This window comes from Bactrocera neohumeralis, chromosome 5 (assembly GCF_024586455.1).
Source record: "Bactrocera neohumeralis isolate Rockhampton chromosome 5, APGP_CSIRO_Bneo_wtdbg2-racon-allhic-juicebox.fasta_v2, whole genome shotgun sequence".
Classification (NCBI taxonomy): Eukaryota; Metazoa; Arthropoda; class Insecta; order Diptera; family Tephritidae; genus Bactrocera; species Bactrocera neohumeralis.
The window spans coordinates 44,392,055-44,417,649 of record NC_065922.1 but is presented as its reverse complement, the minus strand read 5'-3'; the positions used below and the strand labels follow the sequence as shown (position 1 = coordinate 44,417,649).

The 25,595-nt window shown below is 38.1% G+C and overlaps 1 protein-coding gene across 6 annotated transcripts in view; it reads right to left on the bottom strand.

Moving 5' to 3' along the window:
- LOC126758930 (uncharacterized) overlaps nucleotides 1-25,595 on the bottom strand; it is a 121,589-nt gene that overhangs the window by 57,194 nt on the left and 38,800 nt on the right. For 4 of the 6 annotated variants that reach the window (XM_050473385.1, XM_050473386.1, XM_050473384.1 and 1 more), the window contains exon 3: nucleotides 3,767-3,827. In XM_050473385.1, coding sequence (XP_050329342.1) covers nucleotides 3,767-3,827 — 61 coding nt within the window. Of the gene's footprint in view, nucleotides 1-3,766; nucleotides 5,357-25,595 lie in introns of those variants that run through there. The other 2 variants (XM_050473382.1, XM_050473383.1) reach the window with 2 other exon arrangements.

The window sequence follows — 25,595 nt, the reverse complement described above, 5'->3', positions numbered from 1 at the left end:
ACGCTTTCTCTTACAATATAATTGCATAACTTACATCTACCCGATTTAAATAACAAACACTATGTATATATGTACATATATATAACGGTGGGAAAGGAAACGGCTTGTCGCATATAACCTATTTTATTAGTTGCTTATTAGGCGTAATTAAAGTTTAGCAGAAAATATTTTTTTGTATTCGAATCGATATCGAACTTTATCAGTTCCTTGAACCAGTTAAGCGCCAGTAATGTACAGTAATACATATGTGTATCTATGTGTGTATGTATATAAAGTAAAATGTACCTATAGACCTTGTCACTAATGTACTACACAAGTGCTCTTGAAATGTCTCGTATGCCTCACTTTGATGTAGCACTAACGGCACGTACGTGATTTTCGAAAAATACTTAAAATAATGCGAAAATAATTCATTTGAAGTGAGGCAATTAGTGAGATGTTGGGTGGGTCGTGATTTAAGCTTTTATTTAACGGTCATATCATACCAAATTTTTATTAAGAATTGCAAAGTAGTCTGATTATTCCTATTAATGTTTTAGTAGAACTCTAAAATTAGGCAATTACTGAAAGCAGTGGCAAGCAGCTTCTTTGATAAAATGCTGGATACTATAGTTAGATTATTTTTATCGATAATATGGCGAACTAACATTATTGATTTATCTCTGTGACCTTAGAAGGCACATTCTATTAGATGCAACAGAAAAAAAGAACATAGCTTTGACTATAAAGGTGTAAAAGTTGATGGCACATGAGATCAGAGATGTGGTCTGTTATAAGACTGGCATTCAACCAAGCGAAAGTATAAAATAAACAGGCTAATTTCTTAAGAAAAGGTCAAATCATTACAATGAAAGGAACCTTATATTATTGAAAGGTGTCACAAAGAGTTCTTAAGATATTAACTTTAAAACTTAAATATATTACGATTTGCATCCGATCCTTCGAGTTTTTAATACGAACGTTAAATATACCGTAATTGAATGGAATGATTTCACTCTTGAGCCACTGTTTCGGGATAGTACAATCATGAGGTACGCTGACGGCTCGAAACGTACGAGGGGATTGGTGCAGAGTCGCAGAAACTCGCACCAAACTCTCCATACCTATGGGGAAGGTTTCCGAACAAAACAAAAAAACAAAAGTATTTGCTATAAGTCGGTGCGTAGTGATAAACCTCCAACGTAACTATCGCAACGAACGTATAATCATACTTAGCGACAGTCAAGCGGCACTTAAAACAATCTCTGCCAACGAGATCAAATCGCTACTGGTGCAGGAGTGTAGAGAACGGCTGAACAGTCTATCGGAACGTTGCCAAGTGCACTTTATAAATGAACTGGCTGATGAGCACGCCTGCTTCGCAGCATCCATTAACGTTGTAGAACCTGAAATGTTTATTACGGTGGGTTCACATACCATAAAGGAGCTGATTCGCAAGGAAAAAGGAATAGGCAGAGACAGATGCTGGAAACAACTCCAAGGCATACGCCAGGCCAAGTTGCGAATGTGGGTTTACAACCTCAGCTGGTTTAAATATGTAATCAACTTTCCTATAGACCAACTCAGGCGACTGGTCGCATTTTACACCGACCACTGTATGCTCAAGAAGCACTTATACAACATGGATGCCTGAAACTTCAGAACACCTGCTTATTGGCTGCATAGCAATCTGCGGACGCAGGATAAAAACTCTTTGATCCATGTTTCTAAAGAGGGATCGCATCGCCTCAAGCAGTATATTGGAATTTATCAATATGCTAGGTGGGTCGTTGTGACTTAGGAGAGGTACAATCCTCATAATTAGAGAAGGCTATAGACAATATTGTAATTTTTACCTCTCTGGTTGACTTTATGATTTATTTCCACGGATCTTGCCATATTTAGTACACCATCTATTCTATTCGGCTACGCAATATATCGGGTGATTTTTAAGAGCTTGATAACTTTTTAAAAAAAAAAAACGCATAAAATTTGCAAAATCTCATCGGTTCTTTATTTGAAACGTTAGATTGGTTCATGACATTTACTTTTTGAAGATAATTTCATTTAAATGTTGACCGCGGCTGCGTCTTAGGTGGTCCATTCGGAAAGTCCAATTTTGGGCAACTTTTTCGAGCATTTCGGCCGGAATAGCCCGAATTTCTTCGGAAATGTTGTCTTCCAAAGCTGGAATAGTTGCTGGCTTATTTCTGTAGACTTTAGACTTGACGTAGCCCCACAAAAAATAGTCTAAAGGCGTTAAATCGCATGATCTTGGTGGCCAACTTACGGGTCCATTTCTTGAGATGAATTGTTCTCCGAAGTTTTCCCTCAAAATGGCCATAGAATCGCGAGCTGTGTGGCATGTAGCGCCATCTTGTTGAAACCACATGTCAACCAAGTTCAGTTCTTCCATTTTTGGCAACAAAAAGTTTGTTAGCATCGAACGATAGCGATCGCCATTCACCGTAACGTTGCGTCCAACAGCATCTTTGAAAAAATACGGTCCAATGATTCCACCAGCGTACAAACCACACCAAACAGTGCATTTTTTCGCAGTTCTTGAATGCTCTTCACCCCAAATGCGGCAATTTTGCTTATTTAGTTGGCCAACCAGAAATGATCATGCGAACAAAATTTGTCGATAAAAAAGCGGATTTTCTGCCAACTTTTTAGCCCATTCACTGAAAATTCGACGTTTTGTCGGCTTCAGTTCTTGCACGAGTACGGTTTTCAAGATCTTTCGTAAATTCCATGTGGTCGAATAACACAAAGAAATGCGAACGGCGACGAATCGACATTTCACGGTCTTCAGCCACACTCTCAGAAACAGACGCAATATTTCTCTTCTGTTCGCATTCGTGTGGTTGGTTTAATGTCCAATAAAGTAAACTGAGTGCGAAACTTGGTCACAATCGCATTAATTGTTTGCTCACTTGGTCGATTATGTAGACCATAAATCGGACGTAAAGCGCGAAACACATTTCGAACCGAACACTGATTTTGGTAATAAAATTCAATGATTTGCAAGCGTTGCTCGTTAGTAAGTCTATTCATGATGAAATGTCAAAGCATACTGAGCATCTTTCTCTTTGACACCATGTCTGAAATCCCACGTGATCTGTCAAATACTAATGCATGAAAATCCTAACCTCAAAAAAATCACCCGATATAACCCTTTTTATCTATTTTTCGTACTAAACTCATTCACTTCTGTCTTCGGCACGTAATTCGCATTCATGATGAAGTTATCCACACAAATTGGTTAAATATGCGGAATTTGATAGTTTTGTGACGCTTAGCACACCAATTTAAGGAAGAGTTTTTGTCCTGGCAGAATTTTAAAGGGTTCGAGGCGCTCTTCTTAGCAATCCAAGTGTATCGGGATCATTTAGGGAAAAGATTCAGGTAACAGACTTGCTTTGTTCGCCAATGAGCGTTAAAGTGCGACGTGTGGACATAGCAAACTGAACTCTAGCGTGTTGCCATGTTCCTGGTAACCTGGTGATGGCTATGACTGCTGATAATGGAAGTATAAGGAAGGAAATAAAAGTGAAAATATGTGCTAACTTTTTTACATATTACTGACTTAATAAAATGTGCAAAGTTTAACGAAGCCAATCTCTCACATCAACTTAACGATCTCACATATACTATAAAGTCGTACTTTACTCAGCTAGATAAGGTAAACGTAATAGATACTAGAAGTTAGTACATTACTAAAGTACACATACTATATACATTATGTACATTATATTAGCATATTTCATTTGAACATCGCACTCACCTTCTTTGGTAATAGCTTCCGTATCGCATTCATCACTATCATCTTTGGGCTCGAATTCGACCTGCGAAGTAACAACATCATAGAAATTAACACGTGTCACGTGGCGTACATAATCATTGGTGTTAGTATTATTATAATTGTTGTTGTTGTTGTTGTTGTCGTATTTGCTATAGTTGTAATAATTCGCATTGGCTGGTGGCATTTGTTGTTGACGCATTGTTGGAGTAGCATAAGAAGCAGGCAGAAAAGAAGGAAGCGAGTGTGTTGGTGTGATGTGTTGACGCCACTGGTGTGTGGTGTTGTTGGCGGATTCTTGCGCTGGTGGAATGGACCAACGCGCTTGCGGCGTCCTTCCAGCGGTTGTATTTCTGCGCGTCGGACCAACGCGCGTAGTGCTGGACGACGCAGCGGCGGCAGTGGTGGACGCACTGTGGGTTGCGCCACTTCTGGGCGGTTTTGGCAGCGGATTCGTACACGACGGATGTGAATGTAGATGCGGTTGCACCTCGCCACACCAACAGCAATAGCCAGGGCTGTAGGGTGGCTGTATCTTCGGCAGGGGAGGCGGCGGCGGCGGTGGTGCAGGCGCTGCCGTTGAGTCTGTTGCGTCGGGTTCGGGTGGTGGCGACGGTGGCGGCGGCGGTGAGACGATAATTCTTGGTGGATACCCTGCACCAGGCATCTTGCCGGCACGCTCCTCGTAAACGCGCCCGTGCTGCCTCGCGTATGCGCGTCGCGCATGTTGTGTATACGCCGCGTGTGAAGATCCAACACGTTCGCTGGTGTTTCTTGCTTCCGCACCGCGCAAATGACTAGATCGTGGTGGTGCTGCTGTATGGTAGTAGGATTTGGTTTGTTGTTGTGCTGTTTTTTCATGCAGCGAATGCGCACGTTGACGTCGCTGACGCTGCCGTTCGTATTCGCCGGGCGCATGAAGTTGTTGGTGATGTGGCTGGTGCTGCTGTTGTTGTGTTTGTACAATTGCCGTTGGCGCCGGTGGTTGGGGTGGTTGATAGTGCTGGTATGTGGCTTCGTTTGGCAGTGGTATTCCTTTGTTGTCGGTATAGATGGTGGGTATAACGGTATCGCCGGTCGATGTCGTCGATACGGTGCTGCTATCGTTTGATCCTCCATCACAGCCATTTGTGTTGGTTACTTCTGCTGCTGCTGTTGCTGTTGTTGTGTACGGTGGTTGTGGCGTTGGTGGCGGCGGCGATAGTAGTAGAATTACCACCATTCGATCATTTGTAAAACATTAATTTACACTCTCACAAATTACGAACATTTCAAAATAAATTTTTTTTTTGTTTTTTGTTGTAGTTTACTTTTTGTTGTTGTGTTTGGCCTTATCTTTATGGTCTCTTTTTTCTTTTCATTGTGCAATTATTGGCATTGATTGTCTTATTCTTTTGATATACTTTTATGAACCCTCATATTTTTTTAACTTGGTATCTTTGTCGAACTGCCAAAATTTTCGGCGCTGTGGGCATTAATATTTAATACAATAGGTATGCACTATATTTTCTATAGCAACATTCAGCGCAAGTTTATTTATGTTTTTCATCAGCATTATCATCGTTTTACAGTTAACTTTAGACATATGACAAGTAAAATAATAAAAGTCAGCCAAAATAATAAAATGGAAAAAAATACCCAAAAATATATACAAAAAATACCATAAGAAACAACAAGTCTACTAAAAGCTCAACCAGCTGTATTTAACTGAGCAATTCTTGGCCTCAAATGCATTAATACACATACATACTAGTGTAATAAAAAATACTTTTTGGAGAAATTATTTTTGAAAGTGGCACCCGTTGATGTTATTGGTCAAGGGTCAAAGAAAGAAAGTATGTAGATCATAAATATGAGAATAGACAGTTTTAGTCATGTATTACAGTTAGAGTGTTAAAAAAGAAGTAAATCGCATTAAAAATTAAATATTTAGAAACTGCTCGACGTTATCCAAGATTTTTCTAAATAAATGACGTAGTAATGGAGGCAAAACGGAACGCTTATTTATGCAGTTAAATAATCCAGCATTGCTAAATAATATGTATAAAAAATACCAATTATACAAGGGTCTATCATTTATCTCAAAGAGTTCAGTCTAAAAAAGTCTGGGTAACAACTAAATTGAAGATATAATGACGAAACTCCCATATTACTAATGGCAACGTAAGAGTTGATTCAAATTAATGTGTTTTCTGCGAATTCTAAAAATTGGAACGAAAATTTAAAAAATTAGTACATGGCTAAAATCTTTAGCCTGATCAAGTGAGCATGCCAAAAACAAAAAGTATCTATACTTTTCTTACATTGCTAACCTTAACTAGAATACTGCCAAAGTTTAATGGCAATTGATCTAATCGTTTTCACATTCGTGAGTTTCGTACTTTTATAAAATAAGCACATGAAGATGGAAAGCAACGCCTATCATTCTATCAAACCGTTATCAAAACATTAGCGGATTGTTAAAACAAATGTTTTACTCTAGATGGAGACTTCAAAGAATAGCCAAATATTTTCTTTCCTGAAATGCGTATGAATTCGAAACCTTCAACAAATACAAGAAAGATTCGAGAAGCTGCAATCACAACTGACAACCGAACGATTTTCTGCTCGACTTACACTCCTGCTCACTGAGAGCACTCATCAGCAACTTGTTATAAGAAACTGTGGGATGGCATTTCAAGCTCCTTACATACAGCTGCAAACCATTGGTTTTCGGCAAAAGAACAGCTGGTACGAAGGGAAGTGTAGATCATAAATATGAGAATATGGAGAGAAAACAAACAGCGTACCTAGTAACTTTACAATCGACCACAACACAAAACAAAACACAGACAAAAAAAGAGAGAGGCCGAAATGAGTAAGTACGAAGAGCTTGACAAGCTGGCCGACAGGGATAATGCTCGAAAATTCTACAAAAAGATGCGGCGACTAACAGAAGATTTCAAGACCGGAGCATACTCTTGTACTGATGCCCAGAGCATACTGAAAATATGGAGGGAACACTTCTTTAGTCTGCTGAATGGCAGTGAAAGCAGCAAACCAGGAGATGGTGAATCCTATTCCCCAATCAATGACTGTTCAGCAGACGTTCTATTGCCCGACCATGAAGAAGTTTGAATAGCAATTACCCGTCTGAAGAACAACAAAGCGGCGGGGGCCGATAGATTGCCTGCCGAGCTATTCAAATACGGCGGAGCAAAACTGATCTGCCCCACAATCTGCGCCAACTATCGTGGGATTAGCCTCCTCAACATCGCATATAAGGTCCTATAGAGTGCACTGTGTGAAAGATTTAAGCCCACCGTCAACAAACTGATTGGACTTTATCAGTGTGGCTTCAGGCCTGGAAATTCAACAATTGAGACCAAATATTCATCATGCGCTAAATCTTGGAAAAGACCCGTCTAAAGAGGATCGACATACAACACTTTTTTGTCCATTTCGAAGCTGCTTTCGACAGCCCGAAAAGGAGCTGCCTTTATGCCGCGATGTCTGAATTTGGTATCTCCGCAAAACTAATACGGCTGTATAAACTGACGTTGAGCAATACCAAAATTTTCGTCAGGATCGGGATGAACATCTCCGAACCGTTCGTTACCTAACGAGGTTTCAGACAAGGCGACTTTATATCCTGCGATTATTTTAATCTACTCCTGGAGAAAATAATTCGAGTTGCAGATCTGAATAGAGAAGGCACAATCTTCTACAAGAGTGTACCACTGCTATGACATCAATATCGTTGGCATAACAAACGCGAAGTCAGTTAAGCTTTCTCCATGTTGGGCAAAGAAGCGAAGCAAATGGATCTAATAGTGAGCGAGGGCAAGACGGAATATCTCCTGTCATCAAACAAACAGTCGGAATACGGCTGTTGGGAATAAAGTATGTATTTTGTTTTCGTTTTTTTCGCATTGCCAATGTTTCGTATTATAAGTATATCCTGTTAGCGGTCAGCAAAAAATCACTTCCTAAGGAAGTGAGTGGACTGTTTTTTTGACTTAATCTACTTCAAATATGTATAGACATATGTACATTTATATACATATATGGTATTTCAAAACGAAGATATAATAAATAGGAATTTTATAAACAACCGCTGTCTAAATTCCCCAAAACTCCAAAAGCAACCTATATGGAGTAGATTTTGTTGATACCACAAATTTTATCATCCATAAAATTTTGTCTGACAATTTTTTCACTCGCTTATATAAAATCTGATGATGGAAATGTGTAAGAGCGCTTTAGTCGTATCCTTTAAATGTTTCATTAAAATTGACTTAAACCGGTGAATATGAAGTACATATATCTGGTATGTTAAAGACTAGATATCGTTAAATAGGGCACATTAAATTTGAATAATTAGTAGGCGCAATAATTGTTGAAAAAATTCAAGCAAGCGCTCCAACAGGTTAAGGCCAGCATTACAATAAGAAGATTTATCTTTTTCGACACTATAAGTGAAGTCAGCTCAAAAGTACCCAACTACTTTTTATGCTGAAAGAATTACTAGTTAGCAAGTTGTTAACGAGCATGATAACTACCTACATGAATACTATAAATGTACATACTTATACATACATACACTAATGTATATTTTTTAATATCTTCTTACGACTGCATTTTTGCTATTTATTTATTCATAAGCTGCGATAAGCAAGCGCTTGATCTTCTACTCTTTCGTATGCGCTCTTCTTAATAACTTCAAATATTTATGTAACAAGTTTGCTAAACCGTTATAATTGCTGTTAAAACAATGCAGACAAGTGTGAGGCTTCAAAGTATTGGATTTCAAAGCAACTCTAACAAGCAAGAGTGACTACTTAAGACCAAAAATAGTGAGAACATAATATGAATAATTGTATAGCAGTTGCATAATGTAGGTGTGTGCGAGCAAATGGATATTCTGCGCGAAAGATTTTAGTGTTGATTTGCAAGCAAGGGCTTTTAATGGTAATTTTTATGCTTTTATTACTTTTATATTTACGAATTGAGTGCTCAAAATCAAGAGAAATATATTTTTATGAAATTTTGTGCAGCTCTGAAAGGTATTATAGTTTTGGTGCAGCAGAAATTATTATTTTTTAATTAAATTTTTTTTATTTTAATTTTAATTTTAATTTTTTTTATTTTATTTCATTTTTTTAATTTTTTGTTTTGAAGTTCTAATTGCTGGCATTTTATGCATTTCTTACACTATCTCGTTTGCTGATTTCCAGTTTTGCGTTTATTCACACACATACACATAAGTATGTATACAAATACAACAACAATATATCTGATACACCTTTGTTGTGTTGTTTTTGTTTATTCTTTATGTACTTTTTTCGTTATGCATTATGCAAATTTCCACCCGCCAGCAGATTCACAACAGCCAAGCAAGGCAAAAACAATCACAACAACAACAACAATCATAACTGCAATTGAGTCACTCGTTTGCCTGTTGCATGCCGTTTTCGTACAATGCAATCTTTTCCTTGCGCAGTTGGCAAACGCCAGTAGTAAGCTGTTGTCGTTGTTGTTGTTTTTGGCGCATTTGCACGGCAGATGACTTCATGCGGCTCCCAATTGCGACTTTAAATATGCATTGCATTGTTGTTGTTGGCGCTTTCAGCTTTATTTTGCCGCCGTTTTTGTCGTTGCTATTGTTGTTGTTGTTGTTGTCGTTTCATTATATATTTCTGTAATGCATCAATTTCCTTGAGATTTCTCAATTGAATGGCGGCAAGCGGCGCTCACGTACTTGCACCAGACGCTGCACGCGGCGCGGCAAAATGACGCAGCAGCAAATGCGCTGATTTCGAGTGAGCGAAAACCAAAAAAAAAAAAAAAAATTTTATAAAAATTATGCATAAGCATTTGTATATTTGTGTGTGTGTGTGCGTGAAAGCAAATGAGAAATTCGAGTGCATAAAATGCAGGAATTGAAAAAATTGAATATGCATTTTGAATTGTTTTCAATTTTCTAGCGCGCTGGCATTTCCTCGGCACACACACACTAACATAATCGCATACGTGTGCGTGTGTGTGTGTGTTAGCGCATAGCATTCCAATATTTTAACGAATTTTCGCTTCACCACTTTTTATGCCGCCTTTTATTGTTTTCTAAGCGCACCAAATATGCATTTCACACCCAAGCGAATATGAACTTGCATATGCAGCGGTTCGCGCATGCGCCTATGTGCCTATGCGCTTCCGGCATTTCACCGAAAGTCGAGTTTCCTACTTTTGCCTTCTTTCTATGTGGCAAGCGCGTAATTATTTAATTAAGAAACTTTTAATTGCATTCATTAGGTTGCGTTGAACTCGATTTTAAATTGGAAACTGCATGAATGGTCAAGAAAAAGTGGGCAAAGCGCACGCACGTACACATATTAAGCGCAGACGCACGCACACATGCACGCAGCAGAAGCAATTAATTATAACACACAGTAGAGTGTGTGCGCTTTTGGTCAGCCTCGAAACCTCGACCCATTTCACACAACACCAAACAAAACACTTTTATAATTTCGTATTCCAAGCTGTTGTTGTTGCTTTGTGCTCATCTACATATTCATTAGTAACAACTTGCCACATTTTTATGAGTAATTCTTCATATTTGCAGATTTTTCATAGCGCTTGTGCTGTCAGCAAGCTCGTCGTTGCGTTAGACAAAGCTTATTCGCATATAAAGCCATTTGTAGTCTTGGCCGGGTGCTGCATATTGTCCGCCTTCTCACCCTCAAACATCTACTAATCTGCTATACGAGAGTGGTTCTCTTGTCTGGGCCCTAAAGTATAGAACTGTGTGTGGAGGAGGGGTACTACGCGGTCTTCGGTTCGGATATTACTTTAACCACAACTGTGATTGCACAATTGGCCTAGATCTCACGATGATCATGCCGCTTCGGCGCACTTCGCAGCGTGGCGGTGCGCGAGTCATCGGCAAGGCACAGTGTGGCGAGAAGTTAGGTTATGTGCTGTTAATTAATTTTTTTTAAATCGATTTTTTGCATATTTATCGATTGCAAAGATATTTGATAATATTCTCCGAAAAATGGAAGATAATCAGAAGTGCAGAAGATTCGGAGATATGAGTGTATTCTTTTTCACAAAAAGTTGTTTTCAGAGTCGGGGAGAAAAATTTAGATATATTTGTCATGTGATGATCGGAGAAATAAGATTTATAATTTTTTTCTCGAGAAAAAAGCAGGAAATGTAGAAGATTCGAAGATATAAGTGTATTTTTTTCTCGAAACGTTGCGCTCAGTGTTTGTGAGAAAAAAATTTCCGAAACGTCTCGAATGATCGATCTGCTGAGAATTATATTTAACAGGTAATGATCGCAGAAACAAGATTTATTTGAATAATTCCGACTTTTTAAGCCGCTCTAACACTTAAGCGCTTCGTTCACAAGAAAAGCGACTTCTTTGAGAAGCCGCCATTTTGTCAAAAACCAATTCAGAACCACAAAAAAAATCGTTTCTTTCTGACTCGGAAGCCGATATAACTACTTCAACTTACACAAGCGCTGATGGAACCAACGACCAATCTGCTTAATTCTCGGACTGTTTTGCTTCGGTGCCTTTTTTCTCAGTACCAATTATTAGCACTAAACTAGATTTTTACTGAAAATCGAAATAATCGAACTTTACTAGAGCCGTTCAGCTCATTGTATATATTCAACTAAGTACCGTATTAGTACCCAAAACGACATCCTGACATTTCGGACTCATCTGATTGGTAACCAATAAGTTATTTTAGATTTTTAATGAAGTTTTTCTGTTTTCAAACTAATTTCAGAGCCTTTATCTCGTTTTAGGTATCCAACAAGTTATCGAATTTATACCTAAAATTAACATTTTCACGTCTTTTTATACAATGAACAGGGTAAGTTTGTAACACCCTGCAGGAAACGTCGGACACGCTTTGTGGTATGTTTATAAATTATCAGCGTGACGAGCTGAGTCGATTTAGACATGTTCGTATGACTGTCTCTCCCTATTTACGGTAAATAGTCTATCAGTTTTTAAGTTATCAATACGAAATTATTCACAACTCCCCCAAAGACCTGTTCATTGGTCATTTGTCGGAACTGCCAAAATCGGGCCATGCTATGGCACTGTCATACAAATCAATGCTCGGTCGAAATCAAATCCTTGTATGGAGAACTTTTTAATTTATCAGGTTTTTTTTGGCAAGAATTATTGTCCAAGGCAACGCTATGATTTCTGAAATTTTTCATGTCGGACTAATATAGCATATAGTTAAATTAGTAATCAATGTCTACATAAAAGCTTGTTTTCCATATTAGTAGGAAGTAGCAAAACGTCTTCCGGTGGATGCAAACCGTTTGCCGGTTGCGTTTTCATATTTAGTTATACATATAGTGAATACATAGTTGCTAGTTGCTATAAGAAATACACCCATGAAAGGTGTTATAGCTTCATTGCAGCCGAAGTTAGGGGAATTTCTTGTTTAATCCACTTTGAAGGTTTTTACTAAATCTTCAATAATTTTTTAGTACTATCACAAGTGCTGAATTTTGTACCGAATGATTACCCAAAATAGTATTCGGTATAAATACTGAGTCATTGTCTGGTCATTAGAATAATTCGACCAAATTTTTATTCTGGGAATTGAATTTGTTTTCTCATTATTAGACTTATTTTGGTCACATAAAAACAATGATATTAAAAGTGTTCCACACTGTTTAAAGAGAATATATCAAGATTTTAATTTTTATTTCCTGTTCAGTATATGGAACACGAAAATGACTTAAACAATTTCAATAAATACTGATCAAAATAAGATGAAAATGTTAACATACAATACGATAGGAGAATACAACCAATCTCAGAGAGCTATAAGGGCGAGCTTCTCTGGTGGGTTCTAAAATGAATCGAAAATAAAATCAGGTCCAAATATATAAAATTGGATTCAGGGTTTAAGAAACTATTTGTAACCGAAGTTGGCAACTTCAGACTCTCCATAAGAAAGCTTAAGCTGACACTGTTCTTACACAAGGGACACAGATTCAATTAGATCTACGAATTGCTCACACAATTTTGTGTCAGATTTGCTTGGCAACTCCCACAGTGCGTTTGCTGACACTCTGCAGATGGGTTTGCTCGGATCGCGCGCTCAATTTGAAAGGTGATTCAACTTTAATAACACCAACAAGAAACACTAAGACAATAACAATAATAATAACAGTAACTAATGCGCAGATAAACTATAAACTAAATTAAAGTTGAAGGCGAAATGCGACGAAGCTAGATCAAGCAAAAGCAACAGCAACAGCAACGAGCAAAAAATTGAAAAAAAACTTTAAAACCAACAAAAACAGCAACAACAATAAAGGAAAAGCGCAAATGCAAACCTCAATGAACTATGTTGAGATGAATTTTTGTTTCTTATAGCTTTTTGTGCAACAGAGGGGCAATATATTTGTTGTATTTGTATGTGTATGTGTGTGTGTGTGCCGAAAAAGGAAATGAAAACGAAATTGAAAATGACAGACAAGTCAAGTCAAGCAGGGCATACGCTCTGTGTCAGATGTACTCGTACGAACAAGCTCTATTAGGCCAAGACTTGTGATGGAAACCTCTAACCTAAGACCTCAGACCAAAAACAAAAGAGCGATGGAAAGAAAAACAGAAAACAAATAAATGAAATAAAGGAAAATTCATTTTACACAACTGACACGCGCATGTGCGACGTAACACAGAAAGAGTAACAATTCGGTAGTAATCGCAGTGTAATACATTAGTCGTAGTGGTGGTTAGTACTCGTATGTAGCAAGCGCAGACAGAGTTGAGTCGACCACGGTGACAACAGACGGTAGTGAAACCGCAGAATGGCCAGCCATCAACGAGCCAAGACCAAGTCCAAGTTGGTGTTGATGTCGCTCTTGTTGTGACTGCCGAAGTCAGAGTGAGCAGTTACGGCCACTGCCACAAATGGCCAGCAAATGGCCCAATGGCCGCAACCAAAGTCCAACTCATCTCAAATTTTATGTTTTGGACAATTCAAGTTTTTTCCCGTTGCATTTTTAATTCAAATTGTTGGTGACTTTTTATTCAACTCGTTGACCATTGCTGGTGTTGTTGGAGGTGGTATGTTTTCTGTGGCAAAAAAATGTTCAGATCTCATAGGACTGTGCGTTAGATTACTGAATGTCTGTATGCTGGCGAATTAACAACTTATACACGAACTAAGCTTGATAAGTCAATGGTTTTTGCCTATATTTGTTGAGGGTAACCCAGACTTCAAATTCTGTCTGAGTCTGGGTTTTCTGCGTACGGGGCATGTGCCTCTGAATGCATTTTTGCATCAGTCGGACCTATCTGACTAGAAGACCGGGTGCATGTAATTGCAGAATGCCCGCTATACTCGGACATTAGGGACCTGCGTTGTCGGAATGCCGAACAGTTAGGGTCGTTTGCGCGTGAATTGTTCAGGCGGCGAAGGCGTTTAACTGAGAATTAGGGTTAGCTTATCGTGTGAATGGGATGTACATGTAATGTACGTATGTGGTCCAACCTATGGTCACGATTCCAGAGCAGTATGGAAGCTCAACTGGTAGTAGTTTGACGAAGAGGTCTGACCGGAGGCTTAATTCTGGTACCACGAGGAGCAGAAGCCCTTAGAGTTCGCTCCAACCTGCTCATGCGGACTGGCTCCTCGGGGAGTATCCCGAGAGCTGAAAAAACTGACCCTTTGTCAGTCGAATGTGTTGGCGCATTGCAACCGGTTGCCGGATACAAAATACGGCAAAGGTTTAAGATAGGCCTTGAACCTTAACAAGATGGGTATTGTGCCTATTCCACACTGCCAATTGGTACTGAAAATGCCTGACATTTTGCTTATTTGTTCGAAGGTCTGATAGCGGTCCACTATAGCATATAGCTTGTATTTTATATTATCAATATTCTAGTACCTAGTCATGACTGATTTACCATCTACCAAATGACATACTTCCATGACTCAATAATAGCAGGAGACGAACTTTTCTCCCGGCTTTAAGAAATTATATCCATTTGTTAATTTCAAAAAGTCAATCAAATGTAAATATATTTGCGAATGTTTTCCGAGTTGAATTTTTGTTTTGAAGGCCAGCCAAGGTTCCCAAAACTTTATCGAAATGCTGGTTTCAGGGTAAAATTTCCTCCCTTCGTAGATATGTTTGTCAAAAAATGAGTTTTGAGAAGCTGCTATTTCGATAAAAATCAAAACTTTGACTAGTCCTTAGATCATTAGCTGAATTAATCTATAGAAATAATATTAAAAATAAAATATGTAGTGTTTCTTCAAAAATTATCACAAAAACAACACATTTTTGAAACTTGTAAGGGAATATAACCATAACGGAAATATCACAAACTTCATCAATTGGTTGTTAATTCGGCGTTTATTCCAATTTATTTAGAAGTTCTTTTCTGTGATCTATGTCAGATATATGGGTACAAATGGATCTAGTTTACAAAGTTTTGAATATGCAATATAATGAGATCAACGGAGATTTTTTGATAATCTTTCTTTTAATTTCAACTGTCCTAAATTGGAGCCACATCTATCTATTGCTCCTTTTGGCTGAAGCTATAATCTCTCATGAAGAAATTTGCTTAGGATAAAGAAAGTTAAAAAGATTAAAGGGCGATGTAACAAATAATATGGGATGCTGAGAGTCCCAAACACTTAAAACACTATCAATCATAAACTGATTAAATTCGGTTTGAGTGTTATGAATGCCTAGTCCCTCTTATTCGGGAGTATATTAAAGTCAATCATTGAAATTGTTTCCCAGTATTCGGGATAAATAACTTTCGTGCTATCTTTGGTTTTAGTCAACCTTTGTTACACAAATGATATTGCGTGATAAGCACAGTAATAGCCTTGACAGACGGCAGCGTTAATCCGGATTAACTGCGCACTTAATCAGATCCAAATTTGTAGGTGACAGACGGCAGCTATGCGAGTTTGAAACTCTCATAAACAGCTCATTGTCCTTTTTATAATATTTTCAATGAAAATTGATAGAAGATAAACATTACGGTTGTTAGCCGACCAATTTTTCCCAAACCATTTTTTATTACAAAAACATATAAACACATTATTTTTAAAACTGCATCATATCAACAGATGAAATTGGCCATTTTTAACAATGTTGCCAACGAAAATCTCACAAACTCCCTAAAATTTTGAGAGTTATTTTTGGATTCAGCAACGGAGTTAGCTGTGGTAACTCCTTAATTAATCCCGAAAAATGCAATTAATCTGGTTTAACGCTGCTGTCTGTCAATGCTATAAGACACATAACAGTGAAATTTATGATATTTATCTCATCTTAAGGGACTATGATTTACAGACACAGGGTTGCATTTGAAATTATTACTCCCATATACCAATATACCAAAATATTAGGGGTTTATCGAGCTAACCTCACGCCTATGTACATGCAAACTCAAAAACATTTTGGAAATTTTGTATTTACTTTTTTTTAGTCTGTCATTTATTTTAGTTTTTAGTGTGTTTGCGATACATAAACGTCACCTTGTTCTTATTTCTTGACAATCGGCGCTGGCGACAGCAACAGCAACAGCTTAAAGTCACTCGTACACTGAGACGCTGCTCAAAGCAATGGCAGTGGCAACAAACTGTGTTAACTTTGGTTTAAGTGGCTAATACTGCGTTTTTCCTCGATTCATTTTTTCCTTATTTTGGTATTTTTTTGTTCGAAAATGTTCGTTCGTCACGAACATTTCAAAATCTACGCGAATGCAAATAAATTCCGTAAGTTTGAGCTTTATTTACACTCATACATTTACATGTGTGTGTGTGTGTGTGTGTTTACAAATTTATATATTTCTCTGTTTGCGCTGTTGTTGTAAGGTTTTCTCAATGTGTTTTAAATTGTTTTTCCTTCTAATATCACATAAAATATTGCGCACTTATTCAAGCGCACCCAAAATACCTATTTGACTTGTGTGCAGTGCCTGAGAGCTTACGAGCACGAGCTTACATAAATATTTACTTATGTGAACATTTATGCTTAGACACTTGGGAAGTTTATTTGCGTTTACTAATTTTAAGCTTTGCGAGATGCTTTAAATGCGTAGATAATTTGACTGACTCACGAATACGAAAATGCGTGCTAGAATGCAGATTATCGTGCGAAACGTGCTTGCATTTTATGCTAATTTATTTTATGTGCATTTAATATCGGCACAGAAATACAAAGTACGAAAAAAGTTTTGTAATAATTAAAATACAATAGTTCGCTTAATATAAATCGATAACGTCAATTTGAAGTACGCTGTAGAGTCTTGAAAGCACAATTGAATTGTTAGAAGATTTAACAAAAGAAACGGCGGAAACCCTATAAAATACATACACATATACAGGGTTTGTCCGGAAAGTAATACGACTGATTTTTTTCCGCCGCGACTGTACTTCGGAGCGTGCGTGCACCGGTTGGATTCGGTAGAGGACGTTCCTAGCTAACGAACGAGCAGCTGGTCAGTTCTCTCAGAGCACCTGGAGAGTCAGGACAAACATTTTCGCCCGACGTGTTTCTGTGAGTGGTGCAAGCCGAAAATGCAGCGCTCGTTAGAGCAGAGGTACGCGATTAAATTCTGTGTGAAACTAGCTAAATCTGCGACAGAGACGTTTGATAGGATGAAGCAGGCCTACATAGATGTTGCTTTAGCAAGAAGTGGTCATTCGGTGGCACCAGGCTGATGAATGAGTAAATTAAAAATGAAAACGATGCTCATTGTCTTTTTTGACATCAAAGGCATCGTTCACCATTGATTTGTTCCTCCTGAACAAACCGTCAAAGTTTTACGTGGAAGTCCTCAAGAGGCTCAAACGAAAGGTCAATCGGGTCCGACAAGACATCGCAGCTACCTAATCAAGGACGGGATGTCACGCTTCCGCAGCTGCCTGCAGCCCAGATGTAGCCCCGCGGACTTTTTTTGTTTCCTTGACTGAAAAGACCGATGAAAGGCAAGCATTTTGAAATGACAGAGAGGATCCCAGCATGCACCTCGCGAGGCTATTTTTGTTTCCTTGACTGAAAATGCCGATTTAAAGCATTTTGAAATGACAGCTGGCAGCGCTGCATCGACGAAGAAGGAGCCTATTCTGTTAGTTTTTAAAGAATTGTAACGATTGGTTCAATAAATTTTTTTAAATCGACTCAGTCCTATTTTTTCCAGACAAACGCTGCACTATGTAAGTTATCAGTGAAATAAACTGAGTCGATTTAGCCAAGTTCCCCAATGTAGCGCTTATGGTCAAAAGAAAGTTCCTCAGTACCGTGTACGAGTTGACGCAGGGATATCTCAGCGTCGTAACAAATTGGACAGTCGGAAGTGGTCTCGCCATCAACCCAAAAACCGAGTTGGTTTTATATACTAGAAGATATAAGATCCCGATGGCATCACTGCCGCAAATGCAAAACATCCTTCTGCAACCGGTGGATACAGTGAAATATCTAGGGCTCATCCTAGATAGGAAGCTTTTATGGAAGCCGAATATTGAAGAGAGAGCAAAAATGGCATCGATTGCCGTGACTGCTGTAGAGGAGCTATTTGCAAAAGGTGGTCCTCTGACACTACGTCACCATAGTCTAGCCCATTATGTTCTATGGAGTCTTTATGTGGTGGAGGGCTCTAGAAAAGACCACACTTGCAAAGAAACTAGAAAACTTTCAACGGGCGACGCTCATCTGCATGTGTGGTGCGTTAAGGTCTACTCTAACCATGGCACTTAACACCATCTTGCACATATTGCCCGTAGATATAGTCGGAAGGTGTATGGCTGCGGAAGTGAGCTCTCTATCAACTTCTACTTCAGACTTCCTGACTATTGCAGTATTTTAGATTGCAGCCGTAGATCTGCTGCTCCAGAGTGCAGCCTCCTTCAGAGAAGTGATCATTCACTCAGATAACAGAGCGGAAGTACCAGCCTTGAACTCATTAACAGTACGTTCAGGGTTGGTCAATAGCATCTAGTGTCTTTGAGTTAAGACTGGTATGAGTGCCAGGCCAAAGCGGAAAATTGCAAAGCTGCTGAGCTAGCAAGGAAAGGCACCCTAGAACCGTTATCGGTAGAATAGGAGCGGGTCGGGTCGGACCATCGGTACATGCGCTGTCGCAAAAGCCTTTTGGCCCAAGATCGATGACAAGAGATTGTGATCTCCTTGCCTCAGGTTATTGCCCTTTGGCGTCGACGCTGTAAGGTTGGGAATCTTACCAGACGTCATTTGCAGAAGCTATATGAAAGAAAATGAGGTGGAAACAACTCAACACTTCCTTCTTGACTGTCCCGCGTATGGCAAGTCATAACTTAAATACTTGAGATACTTATACCTTTGGACATCCTACCGAGCTGGCGGGAATGGAAATTAAACGCCTATACAAATTTGTATTGTCTACTAAGCCGTTTGCTAGTTTATAAATTCGACCACAGGATTTCTTTTCTATGGCTTCCCAAAGAACTACATATAGCAGTCCATATGCGATCTCTCTAGATCAGCCATCTAACCTAACCTAACTTAACCTTAAGGGCTATAAACTGATCTAACGAAATAAAGCATCGTCACTCAAGAAGAGGATGAAAATGTGCCTAACATACAAGTACATTGTAAATTCCCCGAAAAAGTCATGAACTAAACTTAACTTTAACTACAGAAGGTTATTATGTGTTGGAACGATAGAGGATATATGTTAAAAACTCTCAGTCGATTCTACGAATGATTTTGTATCTAAACAAGTAAGGTTTTCGGGTGTCACCGAACATTTTATACTTTGCACGATAAAGTGATAATAATTTCAATATCAGTCATTTACATATTTTTCAAATACCGTATTTGTGTAAAGTTTTATTGTGCTATCATCATTGGTTCCTAATGTTTATACTCGTATTATAGAGAGAAGGCATCAGATGGAATTTAAAATAGCGTTATATTAGAAGAAGGCGTGGTTGTGAACCGATTTCACCCATATTTCATACATGTCATCGGGGTGTTAAGAAAATATTATATACCGAATTTCATTGAAATCGGTCTAGTAGTTCCCGAGATATGGTTTTTGGTCCATACGTGGGCGACGCCACGCCCATTTTCAATTTTTAAAAAAAGCCTGGGTGCAGCCTTTGCCAGGTAAAATTTGGTGTTTCTGACGTTTTTTGTTAGTCGGTTAACGCACTTTTAGTGATTTTCAACATAACCTTTGTATGGGAGGTGGGCGTGGTTATTATCCGATTTCTTCCATTTTTGCACTGTATATGGAAATGCCTGAAGGAAACGACTCTGTAGAGTTTGGTTGACATAGCTATAGTAGTTTCCGAGATACGTACAAAAAACTTAGTAGGGGGCGGGGCCACGCCCACTTTTCCAAAAAAATTACGTCCAACTATGCCCCTCCCTAATGCGATTCCTTGTGCCAAATTTCACTTTAATATCTTTATTTATGCCTTAGTTATGACACTTTATAGGTTTTCGGTTTTCGCCATTTTGTGGGCGTGGCAGTGAGCCGATTTTACCCATCTTCGAACTTAACCTTCTTATGGAGTCAAGAAATACGTGTACCAAGTTTCATCATGATATCTCAATTTTTACTCAAGTTACAGCTTGCACGGACGGACGGACGGACAGACGGACGGACGGACAGACAGACATCCGGATTTCAATACTCGTCACCCTGATCACTTTGGTATATATAACTTTATATCTGACTCTTTTAGTTTTAGGACTTACAAACAACCGTTATGTGAACAAAACTATAATACTCTCCTTCAAAATTTTGTTGCGAGAGTATAAATATAAAATATAGCATTTAGAAAAAACGAATGAAATCGCACTCACGTGCCACTAAATTGCAACTATTTGTTCGCTCGGTTATGGCGGCCTCGGGTGTTGTATATGATGTACATATCTTCCGCAATTTTATTGAATTTCAATATCTTCGAATTTTCAGGGTGTAACGAAGCGTGTGAGTTGAAGCCCGATGCCAAGCAAACAACGACTCATGTGAAACGGAGTGTAGACGTAAGTAGAAACATACATCTTCACGTATGCAAAATAGTAAAAAAAAAGAATTATTTTGTTTGGCGGCTTTTTGTTTAACGACCAAAGATACAAAAGTACTCCTTCTGGCTGGACACACACATAAATTCTATTAAATAATTCTTTTGGAATGCCAAAACTGACCATTTGCTACACGCAACCAGCAAGCAGTGCTTTTTTATTGCGCAAATTTTTCGGTTGATAATAAATGTCGATTTGAAAGGCATTTGACTTGCCAAATGAGGTGTGCACGCCTATCACAAATGCAAATTAAACAAGCCGGCAAAGGTGCTTACAGGAAGGCAAAATATATTTGTATAAACATGTAATATTGTACATTATATGTAAGCGTATGTATGTATGTAAGTATGCATTGTAGTTGCGATTCGAAGCGTGTGTGTTTGTGTGCGGGTATGAATGCGTGTATAAATTTTCGGCGGTTGCTTGACTAAATATGAGAACGCACAAAATGTGTGGCTGACAAACAGGTGTAAGCGAATTTTAAGGATATACATATATACATACAAGTGACCTGTATATATGTATATGCACACATATAAGTAGTTATCTAAATATACATATGTAAGTTGAAGCCAAAGAATTTTACTTTCAAAATTCGGCCAATCGGACTTAAATGTTTTTTCTTCTTCTTCTTCTTCTTGTTCGCCTTAACAAATGACAGTTGTAGATTATTTAATTAATGCGAAACAGTTAAAATTATACGTCTATCAACATTTGTGACCAAACAAAATTGGCATTTCAACCTCACCTTGTCATTGTGCAGTGTGCGCGCGCACAGTGAAACCACAACAACAACTCTATTTTGTGAACACAAATAACGTTATAATGTGCAGTGTTGGCTTGAGTGTGTGCGCTGAAGTTTCATGTCAGCTGTCGGACAGACAGACAGACATATAGCTAGATAGACAAACGGGCCAACAAACAACTCGATTGTCGACTGCAAATGAGGCGTGAGCTCATAACCGCAACCGCAACACCAACACCGCCAACAACAGCAACAACACTCTGGGTACAAAATCCAAAATTAAAAAAAAAAAAAATGTAAAATAAAAAATATAAAAAAACACATATGAACAAACGCTCTCTACTTACGTGCGAAGCGATGACCAGTTTAATAGAAAAAAAAATTGAAAAAAAAGTTTTACCAAATTGGGTAAAGAATTTCATTTAGGTTGCTTACAGTGGCGGTGGTTCACACCAAAAATGAAATCCAATCTAAAGTTTCGAAAAAAATACAACAAACGTCCAAAAATCCTACCGACTAGGTACCTTGCCTTCCAGAGTAAAACACACATATAACGCAGCATGTATGTAGCCACTGGCTTAACTGTGAAATAAACAGTGTAGAGCCCGAAATCTAATACAATTTATAAGCTGCCTGCGCTTGGCCAGCGTCTAGTCGCGCTCGCACTTTGCACAAATGCGCGGTAAAGGTGAATAACGATGGCCAACACCAGGCCGCGTTCTGCCGGCAGTAATACGGCGGCGTGGCGGCGCGGCGCGTCAAAACGCCAAAAAAGTCATGGAGGCAAGCGTCACGCCAATCGCCAGCAGCGACCACCAGCAACACGCTCGCGCAAATGCCACAATCTGTGCGGCGGCGGCAAGCGGTGCTGGAAGAGTCATTGTTGGTGGCGGCGGTGGCGCTGCAGATGATGGTGTGGCGGTGAGAGTGTTGCACAAACAGCCTAATTGTACGTATCTGGAAGTACCGATCGGTACTATTATATGTTGGTTGTCAATATATGTTTGTTTGTATGCATGTGATTACAAGCATGCTTAAAATTACATATACGTATGTATGTATGTATGTGTTATGCAAATATATTACCAGCTTTGTGTAAATTTTAAATACCCAATTAGCAATTATTCACAGTCTATTTATTATACTTTAAAAAATATTTTTTTAAAAATCCGCTGAATATAACTCTTTCTTGGCACTAATCTTTCCAACACTGGTTTATGAGTTCACACTTTTGGGTCTTAAATCGATTTTTGACAAATTGTCTGCAATATATGCACGACCTGAGGATGGGGTTGCAAATAATGAATTAATAAGAAAATTAATTTTTTTACTTTGCAAAATACCAAAAAGCTTAGTAAAATTAATTTTTAAATTTTTTTATCCCAATTGAAAAATTAAAATTTTAATCCCAAAAATCGGATTAAAAACAAAAAGTTAAAATTTTAATCCTAAATGCCGAATATTGTTGTAACTGAACATTTTATACTCTCGCAACTAGCAAGGATCAAAATCCGGGAAACAGCTTCAGATGTTGGTAAAATTTCAGATTAAACTAGGGAAAGTACCGTTGTGATCTCATCCATTTAAGGCAAGACAATACCTTAAGATTTCTTACTACTGACAGACAGATGCGGTGTAAAGCGCAACCGAAGTTCGAAAATATTTAAGTATGTTAGATATATGGCAGTTGCGGAAAGTTTTGGACTGATTTTACTCATCTTTGAAACAAGTTATAGATCGATTTCAACAATTTTCAGACGGATTAAAGTTCAGATTAAAAACCTTTAGTGCAAAATTTTATTCTGATAACTTAATTGATGTTCGATATGTATACTATAAAATGAATAAATCTGAGGGAATTTAAAAATTTGTGTGTGACGAAGGCCTAAGCAGCCAGTTCCCTTAGTTTCTGTAAATTCATTTGCAGGTCATATTTAAATAATTTTGTTCTATGGGAAGTTGGCGTGATTATCATTCAATTTTCATAGGTAAAGAAAAGTTAGAGGATTTCCCCTAAAGGTGAGCGGTACCACGGCCATTATATAGCTTTTATCACTGCTCCTATAAAGCACGTTCTTACCGTCATGGTTGTGAAAGTTAATGCTTGTGGCTCTTTTTGGTGGTTTTGAACACCGTTCTGTGGAAAGTGGGCCTAGTTATTATCTGATTCTACCCATTTTCACAAAGAGTAAAGATGTGTTTAATATGTACATTAAGCCCTTTAGGGAGCGGGGCCATGTCCACTTTGAAATAGGCAGTATATCTAACTCGATTATTTTAAGGTGATGCAAACAATCTTTAGGTGAAGAACACTAATACACTCTGTAGCAACATGTTAGGTTAGGTTAGACGGCTGATCAAAGATCGCACGTGGACTGCTATATGTAGTCCTTTATGAAGCCATAGAAAAGAACTCTTATGGTCGAACTTATAAATTAGCAAAACGCTTAGTAGACAATACAGATTTGCATAGGCGTTTCATTTTCACTCCCGCCAGCACGATAGGACGTCCAAAAGTATGCAATCCCAAAAGTGGGACAGTCAAGAAGGAAGTGTTGAGTTGTTTCCACTTCTTCTTCTTCCTTACAGCTCCTGCACATGACGTCCGGTAAGATGAGCATGGAATACAATAGAGCAAGGGCCTGTTAAAAGCTCTACAACTAGGAATAGGCTAGCCTTACTGAGGGCATAGAGATCACTAGATCTCTTGCGTGCGATCTGGGCCAAAAGGCTTTTGCGACAGCGCATGTACCAATGGTGACCTAGCTCTGGCCAAGCTTCCGCGAAGCCCAGCTGTCTAGTATTTTAACACAAAAGGATACGGGAGTATCGACCCGCTCCCATTCTACCGATAGCGGGTCTAGGGTGCCTTTCCTTGCTAGCTCATCAGCTTTCCAAAATGGTGCAAGAGTATTAGACGGTTGAAAAAGTTATTTTAAAATATCAACATCGTTTAACCACTTTCAAATAAAAAAAATTTAAATATAATTTTTATTTAAATTTCCAATTTTTTTGGATTAAAAAATTAAAATTTCAATATTTAATTTCGGTTTTGGAATTAAAAACCAGAATTCGAAATTTTACACTCAAACTTTGTAATTAAAAAATTCCAACCCTGTTCTAGACCAAGCGGAAACTGAAATTGATGGAATCGTTAATATTTTTTTTTTAAATTTATTAAGCCAGAAGTGATACAGTAAAAAATATTTGCACATTTTTGCAAATTTCAAAAAAATAATTTCGGACAGCGTCTGTAGGTTTAAATCTTCCAATATAATTTAACTAATGGTCGTCGGAGATATGTACTCTACTTTGAAATGTTATTAATATCACTCAGAAGGCTATGCTATATATAATACAATTTTCGATTTTCTTATTTTTTTGTTCAATATTATAAATTTCTTCACCAAAGGTCACAAGTTACTGATATCACGGCCAATATTACTTATGATATATAACTATCGCAGATCAATACGTACTATTTAGAATATGAATTTCAATAATATTAGCACGATCGCAAATTCGTCGTATCTGTACAATGTCATTTAATCATAACACATTTCACAAAATATGCTTTTCGTTGTTGAGAAAAAGGATTTTCAGGAAAGCAGTATTAAAAATCAATTAACGTTATTGAAACTCTTGATTACAGTCTACTATTGGAACCAAATGGGCAATGTCATAAAATATAGTAATCAAAAACTAGTAGAAAATATCGATCGTGTCAAATATACTACCAAATTTTAAGTCTCCAACGACAAAATTGTGTCGTGGCAGAGAAAAGTTGGATTCAGGTTTCACTAAATAGGGCAAATAAATACCTACTGCCACAGCAAGAAAGAGATGTCCAACATCCTTATAACCAGTTTTATATTGTACTAATGACCTTTAATAAAAATCGAGCCGAAGCAAAAAACTCTAGCTCTAATCGAAGTGTTATCAATTGGCAAATTTCTCAAGGAATCATGCGCAATATGGATATTAGGGTGTCCGTTATT